The sequence below is a fragment of the Dendrobates tinctorius genome, unplaced genomic scaffold (genome assembly GCF_039654945.1).
Source record: "Dendrobates tinctorius isolate UK_male_01 unplaced genomic scaffold, ASM3965494v1 ptg000065l, whole genome shotgun sequence".
Lineage (NCBI taxonomy): Eukaryota > Metazoa > Chordata > Amphibia > Anura > Dendrobatidae > Dendrobates > Dendrobates tinctorius.
Window position 1 is genome coordinate 27,895,801 of NW_027361733.1, and position 19,065 is coordinate 27,914,865.

Consider the following 19,065-nt stretch of genomic DNA (forward strand, 5'->3'; position numbering starts at 1 on the left):
TGCATGTGGTATGTATGTAGTATGTATGTGGTATGTATGTAGCATGTAGCATGCATGTAGTATATATGTAGTATGTATGTAGTATGTATGTAGCATGTAGTATGTATGTAGCATGCATGTAGTATATATGTAGTATGTATGTAGCATGTAGTATGTATGTAGCATGTAGTATGTATGTAGCATGCATGTAGTATATATGTGGTATGTATGTAGCATGTAGTATGTATGTAGTATATATGTAGCATGTAGTATGTATGTAGTATATATGTAGTATGTATGTAGCATGTAGTATGTATGTAGTATGCATGTAGTATATATGTAGTATGTATGTAGCATGCATGTAGTATATATGTGTTATGTATGTAGTATGTATGTGGTATGTATGTAGTATGTATGTAGCATGTAGTATGTATGTAGCATGCATGTAGTATGTATGTAGCATTTTTTTTTTTTTTTTTTTTTTTTTTAACATTTAACACATTAGCCGGATGATGGGACTACTACTGTCCCATCATTGGCTAATGTGTCAATCACTGTCATGGTAGCAGGCATCGCCAGATGGGACTTGTAGTCCTATCGGATGATGCTTGCACAGACCCCCGGACATCAGCACAGCCCCCCGGCAGGCCGGTACAGACCACCGGCAGGCCGGCACAGCCCCCCGGCAGGCCGGTACAGACCCCGGGCAGTCCACACAGCCCCCCGGCAGGCCGGCAGAGACCCCCGGAAGGCCTGAAATGACGGCGCATCATGATGCGCACACACCGCGCATCATGATGACGTCAGGCTGTCAATCAACTGAACTTCCGATTCCGATGCCGACTTCCGATATTGAAAAAATATCGGAAGTCGGTATCGGAATTCCGATACAGCAAGTATCGGCCGATACCCGATACTTGCGGTATCGGAATGCTCAACACTACTTACCAGTGTTAATTATTATTTTTTTTTTTTTCTTGTTTCAGGTATCCAGAGAAATTTGTCCACTTCTGCCGGCTGACAATACCAGCATTTGATCACCTACTCGACCTTCTTTCACCCGAGTTAAATTATCAAAAAACAGTCATGCGAAGACCCATCTCTGCTGAGGAAAGGCTGCTCATCACCTTGAGGTAATTTTTTTTTCTTTGGGTTACACATTTTAGCCCTCTAAAGATCCCATGAAACATAAAACAGATGAATGTGAAAGATTTTCCAAAAAAAAAGCAAAAAAAAAAACCTTAGAGACATGGCTATGTATCTGAAGTATTGTGGTATATTTTTCGGTAAAAACATAGACGTGCTTGCATCAAAACCAAGGAATCTTTCAAAGTGAAAAAAAAAAAATGCAGCACTACACACTACAGGGGAAATATATAGTGTCTTTATTTAACATGTATTTCATCAATACATATGTAGACATGCTGGACGTTAGAGGAATGCTAGGGGAGGGAGGTGCGGGACTACGGGTGTTTCTCGCTTACTCGATTAAACTCGCTTCCACGGGTACAGGACACGTAGAAGGGATACATAGCGAAAAGGCCATTCCAATAATGTCCTGCATGCATATTATCCTTTATTTATTTTTTTTTGCTTTACTTACATTTATTTTTTTTGTTTTTTTTCAGGTTTTTGGCCACAGGAGAGAGCTACACATCACTGCACCTCCAATTTAGGGTTGGTAAATCCACCATCTCTCAAATTGTGAGGTGTACATGTGCCGTCATCTGGCAGAAGTTGCAGCCCATCGTCATGCCATCGCCGACCAAGGACACTTGGCTGCAGGTCGCAGCAGGCTTTCAGTCTGTGGCCAATTTCCCATACTGCATAGGTGCAGTTGACGGTAAACATGTGAGAGTGCAGAAGCCACCACGATCAGGATCACGCTTCTTTAATTATAAGTGGTACTGATGGCGGTGGCTGATGCACATTACAAATTTGTTGCCAGCGACGTTGGTGATGGTAGTACTGGGGATTCTCGGGTGTTGCGATCATCTTAGATCGGACTGCAAATTCTTCAAGATGGCGGATCGCTTCCAGCCCCAAGACCTTTGCCGGGTTCCACTGTTCCATTGCCCTTTGTGATGGTATCGGATGAGGCGTTTCCCTTAAAGACCAACCTGCTGCGCCCATACCCACGAAGGACACTGGATGACCGGCGGAGGATTTTTAATTATCGGCTGAGCCGTGCACGAAGATATGTGGAATGCACCTTTGGGATCCTGTGTAGTCAGTGGCGGATCTTTCACACAGCCATCCAGTTAGAGACTGACACTGTTGACACTGTAATTAAGGCGTGCTGTGTACTCCACAACTACCTTCGAGAATACAGAACAGAGGTAGATGAGGAGTCACAGCTGTCTGAATTAGTTGCAGTTGCAACCTCGGGTCAGGGAAGGCTTTCAAACTCGGGTGTGCGTGTGCGAGAAACAATCACTGACTACTTCATGAGTCCTGAAGATGCCGTGCACTGGCAATACTCCTGTGCCGGTGTTGATCAGCCTGGACAGCAGAGAAGAAATGATGAGTAATCCCCAGCAACCAAGTTCCGTGTTGATAAAAACTTTTTGACAAAATGTTAAAAATTAATAAAATTTTTGGTTGGTCAACAGTAAATCTGGTCTATGCGAACATCGATTCTTTACACACCACCATTACCCACTAGACTCCATTTTCACAACATATATACTATTATTTTTAAAAATTTCAACATATAGCCCATGGTGTGGTACTTTACAAGGGGTAACATACCAAATATCACTACAGTACACAAAGGAGGCAGTTGTTTGGGGTGTCACAGCAGCACTTCGGTTGGTTGAGCTGGTAACTCCAATAGTGGTGAGGAGGCAGCGTGTAGTCAGCAGAGTATCTGTCCACAGCTGAGATTATGGAAGTTTGCGTTGTCCGTAGTGGGTGTATGAATGGGTAACAAATAGTGAACCTCTGTTTGTGTTTATGGGATAATGAAGAAACAAGGTATGTAAAGTTGGGAGGTCTAGTAGAGGAGAGGACTCATTTCAATGCATGCTTTTTTTTGATTGATTACAGTGAGTTAGTCTTTGGCACAAAAAAATATTCACACACACACTGAGTCTTGAAACAATTTTTTTTATATAAACAGTATCAAAATTGTAGAAAACACATATAAAAACACTGTATGAAACATACTTCAACTGCACGACAAACATTGTCAGGATAAATTTTACTGTCAACTGGACAGGCAAGGTGTCTGGTGGCTACATCGGTTTTTTGACCAGACAAGTTGGTTGCTGATTAACCAAACCACAAAATTCATGTTAGTCTGGATCATAACTATACGATGGATATAGGTTTTGAGACAACGCCGGACTCATTGGAGAGTTTCCATGTTGACCACTACTTTGGGATGAATTTGGCCGGCCATAAACAAATGAATCAGGATGGTCAGGACGTAAGGATGGCGCCTGCCTAAACCGCTGCGATGCAGCTGCTGCTGGTGGTGGTGGAGGCACACTGCGGGCATTAAAAAGGTTCATAATCCCACTGATTATGTCATTGGACGGTGGTAGATTTGATGGTGTCAACAGACATTATAAGTACATTTACAGCAGACATAATTAGATTCCGACGGTCCCGTGGCATGGACCTTAGGCGGCTGGCTATGTTTATCCCAAAAGTGTCGAGGTCATCCTGATGTCTTACATTATCAATAAGACTGAGGGTTCGGCTAGTGAGTTGTTCAACTGCACTAGTGGAAGTCTCAGTTGTTGTCCCTTTTTTTGGTGCCGCCCTTGTCGATGCCACGGAACGGCCAGAACCTGCCTGCTTCCAAGTGCGCCTTGACACACCACCAGCTGAGCTACTGGTAGTGACAGATGCAGGAGTAGCAGAAGTGGAGGCAGATGCCAATGCCACGTCAGAGGACACGCTGGTGTCCAGAAATGAATCAGAACAAGCAGCTTCGGATGCTATGGAGGACATCGCTAAAGAGGGCCTGTCATCCGGAGCAGCTGGAGAGGAAGACATGTCAAAGTCCTGAACCTCCTCGGTCAGACCATGTTCCGGGCTGTTCTCTCCAGGGGCCGTTGACGTGCCGGAACTTATATTTCCATCCGTTCTGTAGAAGGAAGAACAACTAAATTATTATACCAAAAAAAAAAAGTTTACAACTAAGAAAAAAAAAAAAAAAAATATATATATATATATCGGATAAACTCGGGTATGACATGAGATTTTAGGGACATTTTTTTGAGCTTAAAGTCCACCTCTTGGGTTATAAACAAGTGATCTAAGATAGGTTGCAGCATATGGGGCCATAGTCTATGGCCTAGCATATTGGGGAATAATCTATGGAGCTTGTTATGGAGCCATAACATGGATCATTGTATGGGTCACATTATTATCTTTACCATCTTATGGGGCCATTTTTAAACTTTGTGCTGAATTATATGGCCTTATATGTGAATCCTGAATCAATATTTTCCCATCCTCCTTCAAACACGCCATCGTTACTCCACTACTAAAGAAACCTGCTCTCGACCCATCCTGCACAAACAACTACAGACCAGTCTCCAATCTCCCCTTCATCTCTAAACTTTTGGAACGCCTAGTTTACTCCCGCCTTACCCGTTACCTCTCCATTCACTCCCTTCTAGACCCTTCACAGTCCGGCTTCCGCCCCCTACATTCGACTGAAACTGCACTCATCAAAGTGACCAATGACCACCTGACAGCAAAACGTAACGGTGACCACTCTCTGCTCATTCTTCTTGACCTATCTGCAGCTTTCGATACTGTTGACCACCATCTCCTACTCTAGGCTCCAGTCACTAGGCATTAAGGACACTGCACTCTCCTGGTTCTCTTCCTATCTCTCTGACCGCTCCTTCAGTGTTTTGTTCTCTGGCTCCACGTCATCTCCTCTTCCTCTTGCTGTCGGGGTACCTCAGGGCTCAGTCCTTGGCCCCCTTCTTTTCTCTCTCTACACGGCCCCAATTGGACAGACCATCAGCAGATTTGGCTTTCAGTACCATCTTTATGCTGATGACACACAACTATACACGTCTTCCCCCGACCTTACCCCCGCTGTACTACAGAACGCCAGTGACTGTCTGTCCGCAGTCTCCAATATCATGTCCGCTCTCTATCTGAAACTCAACCTCTCCAAAACTGAACTTCTTCTGCTCCCGCCGTCTACTAACCTCCCTAAATCTGACATTTCCTTCTCCGTGGGTGGTACCACAATAACACCCCGGCAGCAGGTGCGCTGTCTGGGTGTTATGTTTGACACCAATCTCTCCTTTACATCCCATATACAATCCCTTGCCCGCTCTTGCCGCTTACACCTAAAGAACATCTCTAGAATCCGCCCTTTTCTCACTATGGAAACAACAAAAACCCTCACTGTTGCATTGATCCACTCTCGCCTGGATTACTGCAACGCTCTATTAATTGGCCTCCCCGTCACTCGACTATCCCCTCTCCAGTCCATACTCAATGCAGCAGCCAGGATCGTCCATCTGGGTAATCGGTACTCGGACGCGTCCGCTCTTCGCCAGTCCTTACATTGGCTGCCCATTCATTATAGGATCCAATTCAAAGTACTTGTTCTCACCCACAAAGCTCTCCACAGTGCGGCACCCCCTTACATCTCTTCTCTCATTTCTGTCTATCGGCCTAGCCGATTGCTGCGCTCTGCAAACGATTTTCGACTAACCTCTGCACTAATCCGTACCTCCCACTCCCGACTCCAAGACTTCTCCCGTGCTGCTCCTATCCTCTGGAATGCTCTACCCCAAGAAATCAGGACTATCCACAATTTGCATAATTTTAGGCGCTCCCTCAAAACACCTGTTCAGAGAGGCCTATCAAATTCACTAATCAAAGTCATTCTCTGTGTAAGTGTGCGTGCGTAGCCCATTCACTATCTCCATCCATCCTTCACTCCTGCAAGATGGCTGGACCTTCATTGTAAATACACCATTGTAAATACACACCTGTACTCTGTATCTCCCTCACCTCATTGTAGATTGTACGCTCTCACGAGCAGGGTCGTCTTATTTCGTCTTATTTTGCTTTAATTATTGTATTGTTAGCGTTGTTACTTATGACTTGTGTTTTGAAACTGTTAAACTGTAAAGCGCTGCGGAATATGTTGGCGCTATATAAATAAAGATTATTATTATTATTATTATTATTAATATTGATATGCAATCTTTTTTGGTCTCAATTATGGGGGGCCGAGTATATACGGTATGTTATAATGGATAAGGATGCCTGCGATGCACGAGCAAATTGATTGTTCATGGGTTTTTTTTTTTTTTTTTTTTTTTGAAAGGTTTCATTATTCTATTTATATCTATAAGCTGAGTCTCGACTTCCGCATACCCAAGCTCAATATTCCCCCTTTATCTTGTCAAAGAGACACACCGCCCTACTACAAAAATTATTCAACATCGTCACATCTGACAAACATAACGGCATACTATCCCAATGTCCAATCGTCATCTAGAGCCACCAGACCACTACCACAAATATCCAGTATTGTGACATTAGCCAGACACAACAGGAGTAACCAAAGCGCAATTTACCTCCGCAAATTCCTGCTGGTTAATATAAACTGCAGGAGATCTGCATATGGAACCTTCTTTCTAGGAGGTGAACTTCCACTCGGTGTCTTCATTGACTTGACCAGCCTGTCCGTTATGGAGCGCCATCGATTTTTCACATCATCCACTGCAATAAAATCAAATAAAAACATTCATGTATTTTCAAAAATTACAGGCCAACTTTTCAAATTTGTACTCATAATACAAACTTACTAATCTGTTTTTTGCCCGCTCTTGGCAGGTCAGGCCACTGTAGATATATTTCGGTCACAATTGCTGGGCAAGCATCCCTTTTATTGTAGGATCCCTTGTATGCCTCGCTGGCGCGGTCCCACACTTCAGGATGTTTCTCTATCTAAAAAATGAAAAATCCATGTTAATACCTGTTATTTAAAAATAATTTCAAAAAGTCTGTTTTGTCTCTAATTTGGTCAACACATGTAGAGATATATATCCACACTGAAACACACCCACCAAACCAATGTCGATATGTTGGAATCCTGCTAGACCTTCACACAAAAACCAAAAGCAACCCTACACGGCTTTTTCAACATAATCTCCGTCACCACTTGAACTGCGTGTAACCATTTGAACACTGATTCAGAGCAGGAAGCACGTTTCAAATTTCCACTGATGTCCGTATACGTGATGCATAACCCTTGGCCTATCCCTTTTCCTCACATTATACCCAACCATAGGCCCAAGCATACCCCGAGGCCAAAGCCTAACCCTCGACATGAACCTAGGCCTAGACATAATCGTATGCACATGCGGCTATTTTCACACTAGCGCCTTGTATCGCTGGGGTTCATGCGCAATAGAATAAATGCAATAATGCTGCATAAGTTTTTCGATTTTGGGTTATAGACGCATGAGTTTATACAATTCTATAGCCATGTTCATGCATGCTATTTCAAAAGCTGAAGTGCGCATGGCCATCCACGCTACTGCGTGTTCTTGGCGCATAAAGGCGCATTATTTTATTTTTTTTTATCACAGGTCAGACGGAGGAAAAATAATACAGGTTGCGTATGGTGTGCCATGGCGTACTGTACAAAAACAAAAAGAAGCTTCACAAAAAACACATACAAATAGCGTACGTCCGCAACTCCATACGCACCAAATTTAAACATAGGGATGCAGGACGCATGGACGCGCACGAAATTCAACCCTAAAAACATATTTTTTTCATGCCGAATCATAGGCCTGACCCTTACTTTTATTTAAAAAAATATATCCACAAGATAAAAATTACGGTTTACATAAAGTCATCCATGTCATGTCATGGATTATTGGGGTTCATTTTTATTTTTTCTAGTTTTGGGTGTCAATTTCAGTAGATAATCATGAAAAAAAATTACGTGGGCTCCCGCGCTATTTTTGCCACCAGAGAGGGACAGCAGGTGAGTGACGGCAGATTTAAATTGCCTAAGAAGGGACCTTTTTTTTTGCCCCCCCCCCCCCCCCCCCCCCCCCCCCGGCTAAAAAAAATCTGCCCCCAGACACCCCATAAAAGGCACATCTGTAAGATGCGCCTTTTATGGCACTTAACCTTCTCCTCCCACAGCCATCATGCAGTGGCATATGCGGTAATAAGGGGTTAATGTCACATTGCAATTGGAATGTGACATTAAGCCGGGTTAATAACAGATAGGCGTCAATCAGACGCTGATCCATTGTTAACCATATATTTTTGAAGGGTTAAAAAAATTAACAGACATTATTTTGAAAATTTTTTATTTAAATAAAGACAACTTGTTTTTGACAATGTTTTATTGAACACCCAATCCAACCTTTGAAGGGTTAAAAAAAACAAAAAAAAATCACCCACAGCCTCCATTGCTGACCTGAGATCAGCATAGGAGTGTGAGAAATTTTCCCACGCTCCTGAGTTCATCTCAGGACAGCATGGTAGTCCGCGCATGCGCAGACCGGACCGCCCGAGTTCACCCGAGCTGACTTCGGGTGAAGTCGGTAAACAATGAACCGGTGCGCTTTACGAGCCCTTTCATTGTAGCGGTGTCGGTAGTTTAGAGCGGCCATATGTTATGTGGCTGCTCTAAACTTTAGATCTTCGAGGGACAATCGTTTTTATGGGATGCTGCGGAGGGTAGGTATTTTTGTGGTTTGTTTTTTTATATTTTTATTTAGGTTGAGCATGGTCTTCGGGGAATTAGCAGAAGAGGTGAGTACGGGTTTTTTATTTTAATTTTTTTTTAGGTGGCGACGTCGGGGACAGGTAATTATAATTTTATTCCACAGGTAACCACTGGCCACCAATGAAAGAAAATTATTGGACACTTCCAAAAACAAAAATTAAATTAATGGAAAGGCTGTTGGGGGAAAAAAATGATATATATGTGGGGGAGGGGGAAAAGGGAATTAAGGCGCATTAGTGGTGGCCCTAAACTCATATATTGGCGAGGGACTGGGGGAAAAAATTTTTTATTCACAGCAGGAACAGCTCGATGGGAAATACTGCTCCCATCGCGCTGAGCCTGCTGGCATTACTGTATGGGAACAGACATTTGCCGATGGGACTAGTAGTCCTATCGGCGTATGACAGATAGCAACAGCAGCAGACACAGACGCCCCATACACCACATCCACGCCATATACACCACACACAGACACCACGCACACACACTCGCCACGCTTATCATGAAGGGGATATCCAGCTCCATCCTGTCGTACCACTCCATGCCTGCAGCGCCAGTCATGATACAGGAAGAAGGAAAGGATTATGGGATTTCCTTCTTCCTGTATGGGATGGTCCTTGCATGGCATGATGGGATGGGCTAGATGTCATTTCCTGGCCGCATGCGGTATTTACCGCGAGAGAGATGCTGATTTTATTAAAAAATGCTGATTGTATGCGATCCCATAAAACCCTATGGGGCCGGAATCGCCGCGGATCCGCAAAATTAATGAGCATGCTGCGGTTTTTTCCGCGTTGCGATTCCACCGCGGAAAAAAACGCAGCATTAGCACAGCAGAGCGGAATCCCATAGGATTGCATGGGATGCTTATTTTTCATGATTTCGCGGTAAATACCGCCGCGGAAACCTGAAAAAAACGGATCGTGTGAACAAAGCCTTAAAGTACTGTCACACTTAGTGATGTACCAGCGATATGACGCGGTCAGGATCGCTGGTACATCGCTAAGTGGTCGCTAGTGAGCTGCCACACAGGCAGATCTCACCAGCGACATCGCAGGGGTCGGGGGTCGCTACTTACCTGTCAGACGAGGCGATCCTGACGTCGTCACAGCAGGAAGCTGACGACGAGAAACGGTCCTGGACGTTCTCGCGCGATCAGCGATAACCAGTGGGGGAGCGGTCGGAGGTAAGTATCAGACATAGCGATATCGCTAGCAGTATCGCTATAACGTCACAAAAACCAGTGATGTTATAGCGATATTGCTAGCGATATCGCTTAGTGTGACAGGCCCTTGACACTGAACAGGATATGCCCTTGAAATGGGTGTTTCAACAAGATAACGACCCTAAACACACCAGTAAACAAGCAAAATTGATTATTAAGGAGTAGTCAGCCCAATCCCCAGACCTTAATCCAACAGAACACTTGTGGGGTGACAAACAAAAATGCAGTTTCTGAGGCAAAGCTAACAAATGCCAAAAATTGTGGGATGTAGTAAAGGCATCCTGGGCTGGAATAACAGGACATGTGCTAGAAGTTGTTTGACTATACAACATTGATGTGAAGCTGTTCTAAAAACACTTTGGGTATACAACTAAATATTAGGTTAGTGATTCACAGGAATGCTAAATCCTCAAAGTACATATTGTAAGTTTGTAAATACAAATGCAGACACTTTTTTTTAGAACAGCCCAATGTTCATTTTTTGTTTTTCTGTAAAGTAGTCTAAAATTGTATACATTTCTCTTTATGTTTTGCATTAGAAAACATTGTGCAGTGTTTCCAATGCATGTAAATAAAATATAGTATAAAGATTTTGTGATTAACTCATGTTTTTGAACATGCTGCTGTTTTGAACACTACTGTACATGTCAATGATCCTGAATGGTGCTTAAAAAAAGTGTTTTGGTATGTACATTTTTTATCCTCCACCAATTTAAAAAGTGTGTTGTGTGTGTGTGTGTGTGTGTGTGTGTGTGTGTGTGTGTGTGTATAATATATATACACATTGACCAAAAATATAAACGCAACACTTTTTGTTTTTGCTCCTATTTTTCATGAACAAAGCCCAAAGATCTAACATTTTTTCAATGTACACAAAGACCTTTTTCCCCTCAAATATTCACAAATTTTTCTAAATTTGTGCTAGTGAGCACTTCTCCTTTGCTTCTCCTTTGACATAATCCATCCACCTCACAGCATCTGACTAAATTTACTCTTGTACCGTGGGTTTAACAGAGTGGCAACCTAGTAGTCAGCACTATTTGTAACCCTTAGACTGGTTTCACATTAGCGTTTTTGCGCGCAGCGCATCGTGCGCTATCGGGCGCATGCGCCATGCGCCCCTATGTTTAACATGTCGAGTGCATGGTCTAGCGCTTGCACGCATTCATGTGCGATTTCGTGCGCATGTGCTTTTTGCAGGTGTGCGACTAGACGCTACATGTTGCATTTTTTGTTCCGCCCAACCTCGTCAAAATGCATGCGATCGTGTATGCATGGAATGCGCCAAAAAACACATTACAGTCTATGGGGTTGCAGGCGTGCGCATGTACATGCGCCCGCCTGTGCTTTTGATCGCATGCGATTTTTAAGTAATCAATGTCTAGACACTGGTTTAAACCACCCTCTACACAAAGAAACATTGTTTGGGGGGTAGTGTAGATGAAAGAAAGTGTTTGCACTGGCTGACCACTACTCTACAGACAGCCTACAAGCGACACAAGAGGATCCAGTCATTTTGAGACAAGCAGGAACTTCAAGAATGTGAGTATTCTACCTAATGTCTGCCTGTCCTTATTAAATTTATTATGTACTAATGTATTATTATTATTTATTTTTTTTTGCAGCATGTCTTCTGGAGAGGAGTACACACTGGCCCGGGGTGAACTGGCCCAAGCAGAGCGTGAAGTGAGCAACTTCCTGCCCTACATATTGGGTAAGTATTCGCTGCTGCATGTACACATGTGGCAAATTAATTTTTGTTCTTTTTCAGACCTCATCGGCCACGGCAAGTGATGACGAACAGCAGGAGCAGCCAGTCCAAGTGCCGGCGGGGAGAAGGCCTGTAAGTATAGACTGACTTTGAATGTCCCTTTTTTTTCCCCCCTGCCTTTTTTTTCTGTCCTCTTTTTATCTTCAATCTTTCTTCTTTTCTGTATCTTTTTCTATCTTTTTCTTTTCCAAATCTTTCCAAGATTGTTTTTCTTTTTTCTAGTCTCCACAATGGGACGAAGAAATCGTCCTGGACAACGACGCCCTGACCAACTTGGTCCAGGAGCAAGTCCAGTTGTGGGACAGCCGTGATGCGCAGCACGCGGACCAGATGGTGATCCGGCGGGCTCTGGAATGAGGTGGCCGCAGCGCTGATGGATGGCTGGGACAATGCCTCTCAAAGGGTCCGCAGGGATTTTCATAAGTATTTCAATGCTTTGTGATGTGGCAGTGACTCTTGGACGTGACAACACAGGTGTGTGTGATGCTAGAGATATTCTAGCATCATTCACATTTGTGTTATCATGGCCAACAGTGCATTGTCTATTGTATTGTTGTGTGATGCCGCAGTCACTTTGGTCGTGATGCCCATATCAGTGCATTGTCCAACTTTTTTTTTAATTTTTTTCCCACACAGAACAAAGTCAGAATCCGTTGGCGCTCGATGAAGGACCGCTTCAACGGGGATGTTCGTCAGGAGGGCCAGGGTCGCAGTGGGGCTGCGGCAAGGACCAGAACAAAATACAGATACCAGCGGGCATTGGCATTCCTAAGACCGGTCCTTGCCACCAGAGCGTAAGTATTTTGGTGTATTGTATTGTTTTTTAATCTGTGCTTTTCTATTCCACAGCAGTTGGCACTTGTAAATGCATGATACTAATGTTTTTCTTTTCTTTTCACAGCACCTGGAGCAGCAACCTGTCCCTGGAGCGGTCCTTCATCGAACGACCTCAGACTCGTCCCAGCCATCAGACAGCCAGGAAGCAGCTTGCATGTCGGCAACACAGACAACTGGAGACCAGGAAGCTGGTATGTCAGGTCTTCCCCTGTCCCAGGTCTCTGCCACTGGTTTTGCGGGCACTTCCCGCCAGCGGCAGAGGGCTTAGACAGGAATGTCATGCCCGAGTTCTTTCACTTGAGCTCGGCCTTTCAGAATGGCCTCAAGGCGCTGGGAGACAGAGTAGAAAGCATTTTTAACCACATGGACCACCGCTTCCAGTCTGTCGACAGTCACCTTGACCGTCTGGAAGCCAACCTCAACAGACCAGCGCGCCATTTTTTTCAGCAAAATTGAACGGGCCATGGCGGAACAACTTAGTCCAGATCTCCAGCTGACTGTGATGCAGGCCTGCAACAATGCTTTCTTGCAGGCTATGCAGCAGAGTCAGAGTACGTGCAGCAGTCACTGGTGGCATTTCCACCTGTGCCACCACTGATTTGCTTCACCTCACTACCGACTCCTGCTGCATACCACTGCACGGCCACCTGCATTTGAAGCCAAGCCGGACACCACTACACCAGCCCAAGGCCGAGTGCTGCTTGACACTCCACCGCCACCACCATGGCAAGCCCTGCTCCTGTCTGGACCGCCACCACCACACCGGCTTGGAGCACCGCCGCCGCCACAACTCCTCCAGCTAGGCGCACCGCTGCCACCGCTCCTCCTGCTAGGAGCACCGCCACCGCTCCTGCTAGGAGCACCGCCACCACCGGAGCATCAGCAACAGAGGGTTGACCCGCATTCCATCTTTGCCGAAACCAGGCCAAGGTCCACCAGCTCCAGGCGGTCACCCAGGACAAGGAGGTCCACAAGTAGCAGGCGCTCCAGGCAGGACCCACCAGCCCACAGGAGACACAAAAAGAGACTCTGACCCTCCCTCCCCCTCACCTCACACTGTGTCTCAACCTGCCTCCGTTTCCATCCCTGAGCTCCCTTCCCCCACTAATTTCGTTGCCCCTTCCCCTAGAACCCCTTCCTCCCCTTTAAGCCAATCCTCGTCTCTCCACACCCCCAACTTGCCTCCATCTTCCCCCAAACGTCGGTCCCAATAAAACTTTTATTTTTTATTTTTTCTAAATAAATGTTAAATTCTGGTTTACTATAATACTGTTTTGATTAATGTGTCTTTCGCCGCCTACACACACTGCGCCGTACACTTTGTGTTTTTGCCACCACATAGCTCCATTACTGACACGTTTCTTGTGTCAGTCCTGGAGATATGTGTAGTCAAAAACACCACTATATGACTTGTATTTTCACCACCAGTTTCTTCAGTATGCTAATATTACACAGACTGAATAGAGGATGGTGTTGAGTGCAAGGCATATCTATTGTTACCTTGCCAGGTATCATAAAGAGTGATTTGAGGATGGTGTGATTTTTACCATCATAATTTCATTCTTTGTGACACAAGGACAGGGGATTCTAGATATACCTTGTAGTTAATCACGTCCTCTATTAGTGTGTGGTGAATAAACTGAAGAGATGATGGAGAAAATACACGTCATATGTACAATACCCTGGCCTCATATAACTATTTATCACACCTGGTCAGGTGAATACACATTATCTACTGCACGCAGACTGGAGCAATGCTGGAGTTTAAGGCTGCGTTCACACTTCGCGTGTTTTCGCGGCAGTTTTAAACGTGCGATTTTGCCGTGAAAAATAAGCATCCCATGCAATCCATATCAGACAGAAAGTAGGCTGCAAATTGGTCCCTCATTTGGCCAACTTCAACTGATGACCTGAGAGGGTGCTGAGTGAATTCAGGCAATGGGTTTGCAGGTGGTTCATCAAGTTCGAAGTTCGGGTGCTCTTTAGCCATAACAAAATTATGAAGATCCACACACGCCTTCACCACCTCATCCAATGTTTCCAGTTTTATATTAATGGCTGTGCCGAGAATGCGCCAACTGGAGACAAGAATCCCAAAAGCACTCGCTACAGTTCATCGGGCCCTGGTCAGTCTGTAATTAAAGATTTTTTTGGTGTGGTCCAAGTCCCGACTGGAGTAGGGTTTCAGCAGGTTTTGGCACATTTGAAAGGCCTCATCCCCAAACATTACAAATGGCTGTGACGGACCTTCAGTGTGGGGAAATTAAAATGGTTACCATACAACCTCCGGCCCATGTCACAGTTCTTAAAAGCATGTGAGTCATTCCCCCGGCCAAATGCCCACCGCAACAAACATACATTTTAGCACGGAGAGATTCCTACACTAAAGCATGCTGATCACATGTGTGCCGATTCATGCATGTAGTTTTCAAATTATTGCAATTTTTGCCTTTTTTTTGCAAATTTGGCAGATAATGTATGTTGAGTCATCCTTTGCAGTCTCAAAAAAATGCCCAGACTAGGCAGCCATTCCCACCCCTGCAAACCATACACTTGTGACCGGTTATGGCCACAACCTGAGTTGGGGCTAAGGATGCAGTGCTTGTCATGGTTGCATCACTTTGTGTCTGTGTGGGAAGCTGCTTCGTAACCTCATCTTCCTCCTCTGCTGAGCTACTCAGCTGCGTACCTCTGGGTTCACACCAAGTGGGAGCTACAACCTCATTGTTATGCTCTCTGTTCTCACGCTCCGCCTCCTCCTCTTCCTGCCTTGCCACCACAGCACAGTCCTCGTGCACATCTGGTATAGGAGTCTGGTCAGGATCACCTCCACCTCCGGTGGTTAATGTCTCGTGATGAAGGTCTGGATTCTTCTCGAACCCTACTTCGTCCGGCCCCAGATCCAACATGAAAATATTTTGGGCATTGGTGCAGATGCTTTCCTCTGGATTCTGTAAATCTTTGGAGCAGACCTCTGATTCTCATGGAATAGAATGTGTAAACATTTCTGCAGAATGGCCCATCTGAGGTTCCCCACAGTCAGTTGGTCATTTGGAAATTTGTGATGCAGGGTAAACAAATTTGGTTGGGGTGCCACCTCTGAGGATTGCACTGTGATAAAGTGGAGGAAGAGGAGGAGAGGCCACTTGATGCAGCGCTTGCCATCCACTGCAGCACATGCTCTTTCTGAGCCTTATCTACATGGCATACCACTGTGCGGCTGCCAAAGAAAGGGAGGCAAGTAGCCCGTCCAGTAACAGATGTCGTGATTGGTCTTTGGATAAGACGAGATGGTGTTCAGTTGAGCTTTCATTCACATTAACACCTAACCCATGTGCATAGCAGACACCAAGCCTATTCCCCCTTCCGCCATGACTTCCCTTTTTCCTCATGTTGTAAGTAGCCTTCCCCCTCTTGTAACCTGCTCGTTCACAACCTTAGGCCCACAGCTCTCAGTCTCCTGTCACTAAATGAACAATCACTATTTGTTTTCTTAGGTATAACGGTGTTGTTCAGGCACACTAACGATTTTGAAGTGGAAATCTGGCCTTCTAATTTGTCTCTGAAACACAGTTTGATCACAAACGATTCGGAGTACCAAATGGTGCCTCCAGAGACTGCCGCACAGATTTTGCACAGTCTAGTTATATGTTGGAAGATGGATTTCATACAGAACAAGATCCTATCTAGCTGAGAAATTCATTTGCAGCACTTAGCGGAGCTGCTTTTCTGCACTGTGACACTGAGAAAAAGGCACCAGCAAAACAAGATGGCCGCTTTGTATATGGCCAGGGACACTGGAATCAACACAAAATTTAATGGTGGAAAAAAAATGAAAATGGAGCCTGGCGCTCCTTTAACCTCTCCACACCCCCTCCCCTCATGAAACACGTCACCCTGTCCTCGCCCCGCTCATCATACAGAACCATTATCCTAACCAAAGTAATAACAAAAACAGTGGAAAATCGATTTACTGAACTGTGACCGAAGTTTGACGACTTTGAATAAAAATGCTTGTGGAATTGAACACCAATCCTAATGTGCTGTGTTTGTGGCGAAGAAGGAAGGTCCGAAACACGCGTCGGGGCGGACGCGCTCATCCCAGTGTGTTGCACGCTCCCCTGCTGCTGCTTATATCTATGGTAATTATCTGCTGACTGATTTGATAATGTCCTGATTACCGCATATGTGGAGAGGACAGGAGGCTGTGAGCAATCAGTAGGGCTGGATTATTGCGTATATATCAGTGGGGATGGATTGTGGTGTATATCCCAGCTGTCTGCATATTTATGATTATATAATGGTGCCCATATCATATTGAACTATTATGTTCTGATATATTATTGGTATACACATTTACCTGGATGAGTATGTCCCTTTTTGTATGTGCTTGTGTACCACCGCACCAGAGAGTGTTTTTTCGATTCCTTTCCCCTAATTATCCTGTCAATTGGGTTTTATGTATTTTCTATGACAATAAAATCGTGAATTTTTTTAATATTTTTGGCCTTGTGAACACCTTTCTTTGGTATGGCGAATTTAAAATTGGCAAACTTTTCCTAACAAGTTTGCTCACTGCCCCCCCACCAGGAAAAAAATGTTTGTTAAATAAATCGCAGTTCTAAATTTATACTGCAGTCTTATACATTCATCTCAATTGGGCACATTTTGTTGGCATTCTAATACGGCAATTTTTTATGCAGAGAAATTTTGTACATTTATCATGCTGCAGTTGCCCCCCCCCCAAAAACAAAATTGATTACAAATAGTATTGCTGTATTGGTACTGCAGTCTTATGCGTCCATCTGAAGTTGTCAAAGCTTGCTGGCATTGTACAATGTTTTGTCAAGAGGGATATATCATGTAATTAAAATGAGCAAGGCAAGTGGTAAAGGACTGGGAAGTGGATATGATGTTGGTGAGCGCAGTGAAATTGTGCCTGCCGCAGGAGCACAATAAACACATCATGTCAATCTAGCTTCCTGTTGTGAATTCGCCTTATGGCCTACCTCTCTGGTTACTGCTGAAGGTGGTGGAGCTGGTCAGGTTGACGGAGGGGTTGCGAGTTCTCTTTCTGGACTCCCTCTGGTGGTTACTGGAGGTAATGGAGCTGATCTGATTAACAGAGGCTTGCCACCTGATAATGAGGACGACGATTGGAGATCGGGGTTTCAGACTGGATTTAAGACAGCCGACTCCCTCTATCCCTGCTAGTGATTTTTTTCATGCCTCCTGAGGTCTTAGTTTCTAGCTCAGTCCCTGCATGCTCAGCTAAGTGTTCTTTTGCTATTCTGTTCACATTTGATCTGGTTTTGTCTATTTCACTTTTGTGTGGGTCAGCCAGCTCCGGCTAGGGCTGTGCTGAATGACCATCCATATGTTACTGCTTGTGCCAGTTTGTTTTTGTCCCTTATTAGATTGGCCTTTTTGCTCTGCTTTCAGAATATTCACCAGAGTGCTGATATTGTGGGCAAAGTCATGTGACTTCAGTATTTTTGCATCAGATGTGTTGGACCTTTTTGCAGGGTTTTTTGCGTGATTGCAGACAGTGTCTTTCCTTTCCTGTCTAGTCAGTGTGGGCCCCATCGTTTGCTCAGTCTATTTTCCTACATGCGTTTGTGTTTTTATCTTGTCTCACTGACAATATATGTTTGGGGGGCTATCTATTCCTTTGGGATCTGCTCTGGGGCAGTTTAGATTTCCCCTTTCATGCTTTAGGCTTAGTTAGCTCTCCGGCTGTGCCGAGGCCTCTAGGATCATCGTAGGCACGCTCCACGGCTACTACTAGTTGTGTGGATAGGATCAGGGGTCTGCAATCCGCTTAGTTACCAGCCTCTCTGGTTTTCTGTGGCTTATCTTGGGCTTGCTCTCCTCGGTGACCCAATCTTAACAGCTTCCTGTCCCACTTTGTAGAGGGGCGTGAAACATCAGTCTTGAAGCCAGACCAGTGTGAAAAGGTTGTTGGATAGATAGCAGATAATGCTTCCAGCCACTTTGTCAACACCACCCTGTCTACCACACTGTCCAGTCTCATCAGTCATGATTCTGGACCCCATAATCCTCACCCGATCCTCCTTCCTCCTACCATGCTGCGTGCCCGAAGACATGTGATCCCACACTTGGACACTCTGAAGAGTTTTAATTTATAGATTCTGGATTCTCCCCCTGCTCATTTCAAGCGGGACATGAGGAGATTGCAGGTAGTGATGCTCAAATATTTGAGCAGCCACGCTCATAAGAAGGTGAAGTTGAAAAATGCAATTACTGTCGAAAGATCAGGATCATGACACAATTACCAGAAAGTGGTGGTGTTATAACAACAATTCAGGAAGAGGACCAGGGTGTAGAAGTGGATGACAAGGTGGTGGACGATGACGTCACTGACCCAACCTGGGAAGGTGACATGCAGATCAAGGACAGCAGCGCAAGTGGGGAGGGATCCGCAGCACCACAACGAGCAGGAAGAGGCAGTGGGGTGGCCAGAGAGACAAGGGAGTCAACTGTTCC

The 19,065-nt window shown here is 44.8% G+C and overlaps 1 protein-coding gene across 4 annotated transcripts in view; it reads left to right on the top strand.

Moving 5' to 3' along the window:
• Nucleotides 1-2,595, top strand: part of LOC141094857 (uncharacterized) — a 48,653-nt gene extending 46,058 nt beyond the window's left edge. For all 4 annotated transcript variants that reach the window (XR_012233180.1, XM_073580859.1, XM_073580858.1 and 1 more), the window contains exons 3-4: nucleotides 966-1,112; nucleotides 1,608-2,595. Coding sequence is in view for 3 of the 4 variants with exons in the window: in XM_073580859.1 (XP_073436960.1) it covers nucleotides 966-1,112; nucleotides 1,608-1,890 (430 nt within the window). In the remaining variant the exon portion in view is untranslated. The remainder of the gene's footprint in view (nucleotides 1-965; nucleotides 1,113-1,607) is intronic.
• The last annotated feature ends 16,470 nt before the right edge of the window (nucleotides 2,596-19,065 follow it).